Source organism: Eschrichtius robustus, chromosome 3 (genome assembly GCF_028021215.1).
Source record: "Eschrichtius robustus isolate mEscRob2 chromosome 3, mEscRob2.pri, whole genome shotgun sequence".
Taxonomy (NCBI): Eukaryota; Metazoa; Chordata; class Mammalia; order Artiodactyla; family Eschrichtiidae; genus Eschrichtius; species Eschrichtius robustus.
Window position 1 is genome coordinate 81,733,317 of NC_090826.1, and position 13,252 is coordinate 81,746,568.

The following is a 13,252-nucleotide window of genomic DNA, read 5'->3' on the forward strand; positions in this document are numbered from 1 at the left end:
AAAAACCCTACATTAAAGTTAAACCTCATGAACTATTATATTTTCTGCCATTCCTGATGAGGAGAATATCATTATTTTTAGTTAAGGTACATTCCTTATCACTAGATGTCAAAATTATAAATGGGAGATTGCTTCATTTTAGTCATAATTTCCTTTGAGAAAATCTTTGAACATAAGGAATAATTCCTAGGCTTCTCAAAAGAATAAGGGTTTCTAGAACATGCTTATTTGTAACTTGTTCTTTCATTCATGGCTATCAGATCAGAACAGATTATAAAAAATGCACACAAATAGGTAAAGATTATACATGATCCTGAATCCCTCAAATGTTATCAGAGCTGAAAATCAATATTTATAGGCATGACCTCCCAAATTTCAGGACAAATTAAATTAAACCACATCTAAGATTTATCATTTTTGTTAATGTTTTGTTTTTTCATTCAGATTTTACTTAGATTGACTGCCTCCAGGAGGTATTACCCAAAACATTCAGACTTTCACTGAAGAGTGTAATACCAGGAAAGGGTAATATCCGAACTTTTTCCTTTGAGGTTTAAATTAATTTAGTGAAGAAAATGAGTTTCTTTCTTAACAAATGAGGTTTATGTTACCCATTCAAATCTCATCACTGTGAATAAACATTATTGTACAAATAATTCAAGGTAAGAAACACACTTTTCCATTCATGTTTAGCCAGATATTTATCATCAAAAAAAAAAAAAGGAAACTGACCTACAGCCACATTAATAAAAAGTGTCTCTCTAATCAAACACATTATTTTAAATAATTTAAATTACCTAGTATAGTATCTAGTAAAACTATCTGAAAATTTCATGAGCTGAATCTCACAGATTCAAGGTAGTGCCAGTTTAAAAAGTATTTAGATACTAAGAAATCTGTTAACTGATATTAGGCAAGTATCCTTTTTTGCAATCTCAGTAATACCGCTTGGGAAAAAGAAGACAAGAGTAAAAAAAACTTCCCTCTACCCACAACGGTAAATACCACAAATCTACTATAGAGGTAAAAAGAAAATTTTCGTTTAATTTAAGTAACTGTGACACCTAGACAAACTACCTTTTCAGATCACAATAAAAAAGTGAAATATTTGCCATACAAATATTAATTGATCGTTTCAGATCATGATTAAAGAGGTTAAAGGAAAATAAATCCACAATATTGGAACAGAAAAATTCATGTTAAAAAGAAGGTAATCTTCCAAAATATTATTATTAATCATAATCAAAGATTCACAGAAAATATTTACCATGAAAGAGTCAGTCATAAGCAATAATAAAGTGTTGTGTCAATACAGAGGAAGGAAGAAAGAAATATGTGAAGATCAAAATTTATCACTTACCTCATGATTCAGCTCTGCTATCTGATCTTTCAGTTCCCTAATGTACTGGTTAGAATCAGACTTGTTAAGCTGTCCTTGAAGCTTTCCTTCTTCTTTCTGTTTTGTGACAATACAACAAAGCAAAATCAAGAGACAATTTTCACAGCATATACTCGAACATTTGAAGATATAGGACAGCATAAGGGCATATCCTTTAATTGGCTAAATTCTGAACAAATCTATTCTCAAACTATTTCTGTACAATAATTAATAGTAAACTATATTGAATATTTCTAAATAGTGCTTATTAATTATATTAATACAATCTATAAAATGTACCTTTTGAGAGACCCTTAGAAATCAATAATCAAATGGGTCTACTAGTGAAAAAAATTACCCTAGAATTCAAAAGCCATTTATCCAGTTATTTTGAGGGCAAATGCTTTTCTATCCATTCTGTAAGAGATTCAATGCTTAGCTGAGAAGGTGGTAATCCTCCTACAGCTACACTACGAACCTGCTTTTGCTGGGGAACAGAGAAGGAAAAAAAAACAGGTTCTCCAAACCACTCTTAAAAGGGGAGGACAGCTCTGAATCTCTTCTGTTTAATTAGCTCAGGAATGTGATTAAAAGGTGCTCCAATCCTAAGAACTAGTTCTAGAATCATGCTGGGATCATTTGCCAGGGAAGTAGACTAGGAAGGGGAGGAGCTGCCTTTTTCTTACACCACCTGAAAACAAATGTGAACTTTGAAGGTAAAGAGCTTATTAAAGAGTGAAAACAGGAGTTTTAAAGGCTTATTAAAGAGTGTTTTTGTTATCTCCAGATTATTTGTTTAGGAAGTTGATGCTTAAAATGTTAAGAAGCTCTGATGCAGAGACATCTACTGAAACTACTCATGCCAGAAAAGTACCAATTCACTTTCAATAGTCATCACTCAGTTTCCTTCCATGGAGACAACCACTGTTGACAGTTTTTTTAGTGTAGTCTTTCCATGGTATTTTGTACATATATAATCAAACACACATGTATACACACATATTTTTACTCATACATATCGATACTATACAAGCTGTTCTACACTTGCTATTATCTCTCAAGAATACAACTTGAAGATCATTCAACATCAGTATACATAGAGCAGAAAGATAATACATTTTGATTTGAGAGAGCTCTGAAGTTCCTGTAAAAGTTATCTTAGTGCTATCTAAATATTTATCGGTTTTTTAAAAGTAGGTTTTAAAAGGTGCCTTAGGTTCTGTACAATTACCTTGCGCGTAATGGGTTGTAGTGAAGAGCATTTTCCAACGTGGAAAATGTTTCTTTCCACTCACAGTAAGAAGGGACCTTGGACATTATCCAGTTTGGACCTTTGACTGCAGCCAAATCCAGCCTCTACTTTTCTTCTACACACCTTCCCCTAACATCCTTGGCAGAAAGAAGAACTAGACAGAGCTGCTCCGGCAACAGAATGGGTAGCTCCTCTGCAGAGTCAGGGCACCATGCCAACAGGATTGCTCTTCTGTGTTAAACTATCTTTGCCACCTTGATTTCATTCTTATGTACCCTTAGCGTGTTCTGCAAATCCTTTCATCAAGTTATTCCTATACGTACCTTTTTTTATTTTATTTTTTTCTTTTGGCAACCTGCCTTAAAAACCTTTTACTGGAATTTGGTCTGCTGAAGCAGTTTGATGTAACTAATGTTTGTATAGATGTAAAAGAACAACTACTGTTTCTACAGGCTTTAAAACTTTTCTTATACATTTAAACACATGAATATCACAAATAATCATCTAAGCAAAGAACTTAACAATTACTATATTCCAAATATGCAGGGCTTCTTAAATATATACAAAAGACACCTTATGGTTTTTAGCCACATTCCCATATTTAAGAAAAAATTTTTTTTGAAAATTTAGTTAGAAATATTAGTATGATGGCCAGAGAAATGATAGCAGAACCAATAGAACAGCAGGGATACCAAGTCAGGATCCTAATCAAACCATCTCTGAAGCCTTCCTTACCTGTTTTTTCAGGTATATGAACCAATAAAGTCTCTTTATTATTTAAACCAGTTCCAATATGGATTTGTCACTTGCAACCAAAAAAAAAAAAATAAAAGCTAACATATCTTGAGCACTTTATTAAACCTTCACAATTGAGGTTCCCCACAGGAATTAAGCCCTAATGCCTAAAGCATCATTGTATGTAATGATTTAACTTACCTCCTATACATCTAAAATGGTACCAGCTATGTACCATCCTTAGAAGAATTGAGAAAACAGTTACTCAATTTTCTGTAGGACTTAATTCTCTTGTGGAGCTGTGGTGGAGAAAGACTGGGGCTTACAATGAGCTAGGAATTGTTCTAAGCCCTTTATATGTAATCATCACAACAACCCTGTGTAATAGGTATTATTTTTATTCATATTTCCTAGATAAGGAAACTTAAATGAAAGACTGAGTGAACTGGCTGCCTAAGAGTCACAGCAACAGTTGACACATTTTTCACCTTAAATTTACAGTACTATGAACATGAGAAATAATGAAACAGAAGAGAATATATGGAAATCTATGCAAAGGATCACACAATTAGCTTTCTTGGATTTGTTACAAAAATCTTTACGTATTTATTTCAGCCTCCGCTGATTTAAACGGTAATTGCAATATCAAAAGAGTTAAAGATAAAATGCTATAGCAGGGACTTCCCTGGTGGCGCAGCGGTTGAGAATCTGCCTGCCAATGCAGGGAACACAGGTTTGATCCCTGGTCTGGGAAGCTCCCACATACCACGGAGCAACTAAGCCAGTGCGCCACAACTACTGCACCTGCGCTCTAGGGCCCACGTGCCGCAACTACTGAGCTCGCGTGCTGCAATTACTGAAGCCTGCACACCTAGAGCCCATGCTCCGCAACAAGAGAAGCCCGCGCACCACAAGGAAGTCCTCTTCCCCGCTGCCCACAACTAGAGAAAGCCTGCGCGCAGCAACAAAGACCCAATGCAGCCAAAAAAAAACCAAAAAGCTATAGCAACTTGCATTTATGGCCCTAAGCTAATGACCCATATTATCAATTTACAGTTGTCCAATACCACTTACATCTACTTATACCTGCATCTTATTTTTAATCACTCCACTTTTTAAATGAAATATTTCAAAGGCACAGAATAAGAACAAAAGAGTATTAATAATATAGACTAATGAACTCACCACCCAAATTCAGCCTGTTTCATAACCATCTCATTGTAAGATTTTCCTTGGCTCTAGACTTCCTCCGCCTTAGTCCTGTATATCTCAAAGATCGAAAAGATGATATCAAGCAGAAGGGATTAAGTAGTGAGTGCATGAGAGAAGGAAGAGAAGGAATAATGTAGGAAAAAAATTTTTGGAGGGAGAATATTCATTGACGTAAATAAAATAAATGAAGCCGTTATTCTTATAGAATGTACTTTCTAAATCCCATATGTGACATGAGAAATGGCAGCAGAAATTTAGTAAGTAAATATACTTCCAAAGCAGGGTAATTTGATAAGAATTGCTCATTTTAATTTATGTGTTCAGCTATCCTTTTTGATGGCTTTAAATTTTAGTCTAATTTTACTATCATGTCATATTAATTCCCTTGAAATGGTTGATTAAATGGAAAGTACAATCCACTACTAGGGAGAAATCCTTCTGAATGAAATAAGCTAAATGTTTATGGTTTGGAATCAGACTTGGAGAAAGGTGATTTTAAATCAGGTCCCAATAAAGGCAAAGGTCTTGAGGATTTTGAACACTGCATAGCAATATCATCATGTGGGATAACATAAAATTTTCAGGGCAAATAAAATGACAAAGCACAAGGTAAGCTCTAGTATTGTAAGAAAGAAACTCAAAAACGCAGAAATGCTTTAGGTCTGAATGGCTGTAGAATGACCAGTAACAATAATTAATACCATTTCTTCCCTACAGGAAAACTTGCATGAAAAAAATGCTTGGCAAGATAGAAATCATTAAATCTCTTTTACAGAAAGCGATCAAGGGACTTCCCTGGTGGTGCAGTGGTTAAGAATCCAGCTGCCAATGCAGGGGACATGGGTTCGATCCCTGATCTGGGAAGATCCCAGATGCCGCGGAGCAACTAAGCCCGTGCGCCACAACTACTGAGCCTGCGCTCTAGAGCCCGCGTGCCACAACTACTGAAGACCGCACACCTAGAGCCTGTGCTGCGCAACAAGAGAAGCCACCGCGAGGAGCCCACACACCGCAACGAAGAGTAGCCCCCGCTCGCCACAACTAGAGATAGCCCATGCGCAGCAATGAAGACCCAACGCAGCCAAAAATAAATAAATAAAATAAATTTAAAAAAAAAAATTTTTTTTAAAGCGATCAAGTGACTCCAAAGATTTGTTTCTTCCAAAGGTGGGTCTTTGTAGGGTTTTGGCTAAAAAGTTTGTTACAGCACTTCGATTTCTTTGGAGGAAAGGTAGTGTTTAATGAAAAACAGGGCAGTTAAGAAATTTTACCATAAAAAATTGAATGCTTTTAACTTAAAAAAAAGACTCCTGAAAGATCTTGTGAAAATCAAAGAAGCCCTCTTAGATTTTATGACTAAAAAAACAGCGTTCTTCGAATTTCTATTAACTGCAGAAAAAAGCAGAATTTCAAAGAGAAACACTTTATATGTTTGATCAAGTCTAATTGCACGTAGTTGTTCTTTTTAGATTTAAATACAAAGGTTACTATTGGGTCTTTTTCTTTTTTTTTTTGCAAAACTTTTACAAATAAAAAGATTCTGATGCCCATCAAACCACTGTTTCTGTGGATAGACAGACAGATACCCCAATAAACAATCTATAAGGCACACTGGCTAAACTGAAGAAAGAGGAAGGGTGATTAAGCAACTCCAGGCTCTAGCAGTGACCCCAGGAGAAGACAATCACCATCCTGGCACACTTGTCACACATTAGTAGAACACCAGTGTGACAGACACAACAGCTGGAAAGCTCTGCTTGGGGCATTTTGATTCAATAGTCTGCTTTAAGGGAATATAGCTGATATTTCAAAAATAGAAGTAAAAAATGAGAGATGTCCTAAATGCTATTTAATAAATTGAAATGTATAAAAATGACCTTTAATCTAAAAGTCTGTGATTTTTATGTTCTACAAATAGGGTCTCATTTAAATGTTAATATAAAGCCTTTTAAGGATTCTTTTTAAATGTAAAAACTGAATAACTGTATATTTCCAACACCAAAAAATACAACTAACTATTATATTATAATAAGTCGATATCAATTTAATTTCACTTCTGAGGCAGTTCATTCAATTTTCTAATGTTTAAGGTTTTTTTGCAAGTATTTTTACAGCTTTCTATTTTCAAGCAATGTCCACATGGTTCTTTCTGATAAGCAGGTGGGAAAATGTCAGCTACGCTAATAAATTTACCAGGAACCTGCATTTTCTTGAGGTTTTCTTTTGGTCCAGCTGATAACAAAAACAGATTGCCAGTTAACTGGTTTCCTAAGCAAAACTAATAAGGTAAGTAACAAACTTAAAGAGATCCAACATATAAACAATTTTGGCAATTGTCAGTAATTTCAGTGAACAGACCTTAAATACATTATCTTTTTTCACACAGCAAAAGAAACTATATCAAGAGAGCATAAAGTAACTTTATGAAAGTTTTAAATGCATATTTCACTCTTAGATCTATCTTTGAATGATTATTTTAGGAATTACCATTATGAAGTCTAAAATAATCTAATTCATATTAAGGCCTTAAGCCACTGAGCTTTATGTATGAGCCTCTTAGTCAAAAGGTCATTAATAACTCTAGTTAATAATACGCAAGCTTAAGTGACTGGGGTAAAGTATGACAACTTTAACTTACTCTGACATGCATCAAAAATATAAGTGAGCTAGAATGGTGGATGGGTAGGTATCTGATAAAGCAACATTTAAAACAAATATATCAAAATATTAGTTTTAGAATGGAGGTGGTGAGTTTATGATGTTCACTATACAATTCTTTCAACTTCTGTATGTTTGAAATTATTCATAATAAAATACGGGGAGGAAGAGTCATCGATAAAAAGCAATTAATTTCCTCTCCCTCCCCAGCCTGCTAAAAAGTAAGCACTTGGTCCACACTGTTCTTCATTTACATATGTGAAAAGACACATATCTACCAAAGGTTACTTAATGTTTCTTCATTTAAAAATCCATGCTTTGCTCTAGAATGGATACTATTTTCTTCACATTTTACTGAAAACTTAAGAAACTAAAAAGCAATATGATTAAATCATACAATTAGTACTTCATTAAAACAGAATATAATTTTGGAGCAGGCTAAATTATAGTTCATCTCTATAATATTTTGTAGTAGATTTTATGGTTGTTACCTCAAGATCCATTCTCTCTCCCTCATTATGTAGTGGTGATAGAATTGGAATTATCCTGATCCTTACTTAACTCCACAGGTATGCCCTGATTGGTGGGGTTTAACTCAAACAAGATGATCACATCTATTTTGCACAGTGATTGGTTCAGGGGTTTCTCAAAGTGTGACACTCAAAACTTTTGCTGGAAAGTATGGGGTACAGTTTCTTATTCTGGATATTACGATATGTGGGTATAAAGCTCACCCATAAGCCATTTTAACACAATAAGGAAAACCTCCTGAAGATAAAAATGACAAGGAGGACTGAGCCTTAAGAATCATGGTTAAATACAACAAAATGGAGCTCAAACCAAACTTCCTGAAGCACACCCTACTTCTGGACTTTTCAGGCGTGTAAGCCAATAAATCGCCTTTATCATTTAAGCCATATTATTTATGCCATTAACAAATCCAGAATTGGGTTGCCTGCAATAAAAACATCCTACCTAATAAATATTTTAAAAAATATGGCTAAGTAAATAAACACCATGATATAAACAACATAATCAATGAAATGCTTAAAACAATGATTCCTAATGATGATTATGGAAAAAAAAAAATCACTTTGGGAGTTTTGTAAACATGTAGATTAAGAGAACCAACTTCTGACCTACTGAATTCTAAATGTCTGGGAATGGAGCTTGAAAATCAGTATACTTTGAAAGCTAAACAAGTGGTGATTCTGACATAACCAGCGTGACATAAACTACACTTGAAACGCACTGGTTTGAACCATCTTTGAAAATTAACTATTTTTTTTAAACACAAATTCAAGATTCTATTTATATGCCAATTATAAAATGCTTCTTACCCTATTTCTTAAAAATCTCTAATATTTTATGAGTTGACACTCATTACAGAATTTACTTAGTATAATTTTACATATAAAAAAAGAGATGTTTTTTCAACTACCACAATGGTGAATGTGGTAAATGACCAAGACTGATAAACTTATCTACAAATAGTCTCTACATTTCCAGAGCAAATATATTTAAAAACAAAAATAGAGGAAAACTGTCAAGGGTTCTTTAATTTCTTTCAATTCTGCTATCAGTTTCACTTCACATTATTTCTGTGATAGTTTCAGCTGGTCAGTTCCCTGTCTGCAGAGGTTGGTTCAATTTTGAACTCAAATCCCTGTCTTGGTTAACCTAGCTCTCAAACAGAAAATATGATTTAAAGTTTGGTAATGCATGATGAGGAACTAAATAAAATGTTTAGGATCTGAGAAAATTCTACACATATGACCCCTATGACTGAAAACTAATTGTTCTAAAGAATGAAGAAAAACCAAAGATTTGGAGACCAACAAAATAATTCTTTTAAAACTTAAAGTACCAATATTATGAGGAGAAATGGCAATAAATAAGGGAAATATGGAGCCCAATTCTCTAAACTTTTTTTTATCAGGTAACAGATTGTTATAGCCCCAAAGCTATGTTCTTTAATATAACACATATAAATGTGTCTAGAGGAATATTTTACTTAGAGCAGTGATTCTGGTGTTCAACTACCTAGACTGTTGATTAACGACCTTCAGCATATACCTTCACCTGTTTTTGTCCCTGCAACCTTTGGGAGCTCTAATCACAGAAAGGATGAGGTAGAGATGGACTGTGCTCAGGATGTGTAAAATATTCTGTTACCTGAATATTTTCAATCTGTTGATTGAAAAATCATAAATGCTGTGGTCAGCAGGAAATAAGAGAATTATGTATTTGTGTTAAGTCACAGCAGAAATTTTAATTAGAAATACCTTCACCTACGTCTACTGTACTCCAACATACTATTTAAAAAGGTTGAACAGTTAAGTATGGTAATGCATATCAAGCTAAAAGATTGAAGCGAAAACATGAAATGTTTACTGTATAGCTCTAAGCAGCATGTTTTTGCGTGTTATGTTGCAGCAAAACTGAGATAAATACGTTAAGTTGCTTTGAACAAGTGTTTGAGAGAAAAGTGTGGTTTAGCAGTGGACAACATTAAAAAATATTGTGGCAGTGAGAAAAGAGGAGGCAGGGGCCCTGGTTTGTTTAAATTCATGAATTAGCCTCATTTTAAAAGAGAAATTGTAATAGGCATGCCTAAGAGTCCATTCTTGTTTATTTGTTTCTTTATCTATGTTTTTAAGGCTGGTTATAACTTACCCCTATCCTGCCACAGGAAGGACACTTCCTTAGACAGGAAGATAGCAGATTTTAAAAAGCTGTGTTTCAAGCCATAGGCTTTTTAATGCTCTATACAACCAGATAATTTGCTTAGAGGGTTTTGTTTTTGTTTTTGTTTTTTTAAAGAATTTAACCAGTTAACACCTACTTAATATATTAGATGTGTAGATGAAGGTAGTAGAAAGCACCCTGTATGAGATATAAAAGCATCTAGTCTATCATTAACATCTTGCAAAATTTTTCTCTAGCTTTTTAATTTTTAAAATTTTCAAATCTACAGAAGAGCTGAAATAATAGTACAATACCCATATACCCCTTAGTTATAGTCACCAATTACTATTTTGCCACATTTGCTTTTGTTTTTCCTACTTGTGTATTTTCTGAAACATTTGAATGTAAATTGCAGATATGACATTTCACTACTATATATTTCAGCATGCATCTCCTAAGAGTAAGTAACCAAATGTCCTTACAACACCTAAATTAATAGTAATTTCACAGCATCATTAAACATGTACTTCCTATTCAAACTTTCCTAAAAGGGCCCAAAATGTTTTATTATTATCCACAATTGAACCAAGGTTCATGGTTACATTTGGTTATTATATCTCTTTAGCCTTTTTTAATCTAAAGTAGTACTTTTGCCTTTTTTTTTCATGATATTGTTGATATTTTAAGAGTCAAAGCTGAAATAGAAAAATTTCCCATTCGAACGAAAACAAGTACTGTTTTTATTCCTTTTTTTCAAATCAAACAGGTAACAGAGTAAAACTAATATAATGTATATTTAATGGTTGGTTGGGTCAAGGGAGTAACTATAGAAGACATGGGCACAGAAATTTACATATCTGAAGCCAAAGACTCAGAATATTTATAGGAATACAGCATTTTATATATTACTCTTGTAAATATTTATTCTATTATTTATATGTATTTGGTAAAAGATAAACATAATAAATATTAGCAGTTATGATTTTTTGCCTTTTATTAATAGGTTAACGTGTTTAACATTTCACTCCTATGAGGTCCAAAGAACTCTCTATATTTAACATCACTTTAAACACACAAAACCCTTTCAGCCTGTCATTTGTCTCTTTGTAAAAATATTCTATAAAGTAGGTAGATGACTTTAAATTCTGGGAAAAGCATAGTGTTCATCACAAAGAAATCTCTAAGAAAGAGAAGACTTGTCATAAAAGAAAGCATGGAACAACCACTCATTAAGCTTTATCTTGCTCACTGAGAGAGTGCTCACAGCCGGAAAACTGTGTAACTGAAGAAAATGTGATTCACCTTCTGGAGAGGTGGAACTGTCATATTTTAATACCCTTATATTCCATGTCATGGGGGTTATCGTCTCAGTGAAAGATTTATCTCTATTTTTGTTTCTTGGTTTTGTTTTTTGTTTCTAATACCACAAACTTAAACTCCAAATAGGTACTCTTGCGCACTGTAAAGCAGCTTCTGTCTCACTTTTTCCTTATGAGGAAAGGATATATGGTAATGTAACCCATTTACTAAGGATAAACACTGTTATGCCAGGCTGAGTTAACACCTGACAAACCCTTTTGGGGAGTACTGTCTTGGGAAACCAAGACTTTTGAAGAATTAGTTACAAAAAGCCTTTCTAGATCTATGCAAACATCATTTCATCGCTTTGTCATTCTACCGCCCATCACTTTTATTTCTCTAGACTGTCTTCTCCCAGCTTGATGACGATTACGATCTAGGCCTGTTATTTCCATCCTCTGGATTCTTATCACCACTTCTTTCTCTTAGCCAGATTTTCTCCAGACTGACAGACTAATAATAAGCCCTCTCTTTTGGCCTGGTGCTTTACCTGATTATTGCCCTCACAGGTGGTTTGATCTAAGCACAGCCTGGCCTCAACAACACTAGAAGATTAGACAGACTAGTGGCTTACCTGTCAAGGATCACGTGGCTAGCCAGGGATAGAAACCAGATTTCATTCCTAGTGCCTTAATTGTAAGACAAATCACAGCAGGATATGTGCTAGAATTATTTTTCCAAAATTGGTGTTGCTTACGTTACTCATTTATCTTTTTCTGGACCCTCTGTACAGAGTGTTAGTAAGCCAAAGTTGGGAAGTTCAGTCCTCAGCTGTCAAAATTTCTCATGTACCTTCCTTAGCATCAGATGACCATATACATGGCTCTTGTATATTCACCTCATGGATAAAACATGCTTTTTTCTGTGGCCTGTTTAAAGGATCCATGCAGAGCTGATTTTGCCAAAAAGCATCTTTATCAACTTATTAGACTATTAGAGTATTAGAACTTGATAGGGGGACTTCCCTGGAGGTCCAGTGGTTAAGAATTCGCCTTCCACTGCAGGGGGTACAGGTTGGGGAACTAAGATCCCGCATGCTGTGCAGCTCAGCGAAAACAAAACAAAAGATAAATCAAAGACAGCCCATGTAAAGATAATATCAATAATACTTTATAAATTTCAAATTAGTAACTCATCCTATAAAATTAATTTCCTTCCTCAACAATTTCAATGAGGTGGTCTGGCCTGGCTGTGATTAATACAGTAGAAAAAAGTAGGAAAAATATTTTAATTGAAAAAAAAACATAAAGAGAGTAACAATCATTTCTATTCACACTCCTCAGAATTGATCAATGTTAACATCTTGGAATACATGCAGCCAGATTTTTTTTTTTAAGAAAAATAATTGTTTCTGTAAAATTATATATGTTTGCCTTAAGCAACTTGGGCAGTGCTAAAAATACAAAAATGAAAATTAAACATTAAATGTTAGCTAAAATTAATAGGAAAAGAAAGTACAGTGAATGCCAAGTGTTTCTTCAATATAAGAGAGGTAATTTCCTTTTTTAAAAAAAACCTCTAAATTTAAGAGATAACAAAAAAACATTAAGATGTTAGAAGTCTGCATTTTTATTACATGCTTTAAATGTATGTGGTATTGATTGACTATCTTGCTGGGATATGAGTACATTTATACCTGCTTTCATATCCCCTCTCCCTCCACTTCCAGATTTTTGTTAGCTATGTTATTTTTACACTGTCAAAGTTTATTTAAAAAAAAACTCTCTCGGGCTTCCCTGGTGGCGCAGTGGTTGGGAGTCTGCCTGCCGGTGCGGGGAACGCGGGTTCGGGCCCTGGTCTGGGAGGATCCCACATGCCGCGGAGCGACTGGGCCCGTGAGCCACAATTACTGAGCCTGCGCGTCTGGAGCCTATGCTCCACAACAAGAGAGGCCACGATAGTGAGAGGCCCGCGCACCGCGATGAAGAGTGGCCCCCACTTGCCGCAACTGGAGAAAGCCCTCGCACAGA

The 13,252-nt window shown here is 34.6% G+C and overlaps 1 protein-coding gene across 6 annotated transcripts in view; it reads right to left on the reverse strand.

Annotated features, from left to right (window-relative positions):
- The window catches only part of EVI5 (ecotropic viral integration site 5), a 221,630-nt gene that overhangs the window by 30,321 nt on the left and 178,057 nt on the right, over nucleotides 1–13,252 (reverse strand). For all 6 annotated transcript variants that reach the window (XM_068540314.1, XM_068540313.1, XM_068540311.1 and 3 more), the window contains one exon: nucleotides 1,361–1,456. In XM_068540314.1, coding sequence (XP_068396415.1) covers nucleotides 1,361–1,456 — 96 coding nt within the window. The remainder of the gene's footprint in view (nucleotides 1–1,360; nucleotides 1,457–13,252) is intronic.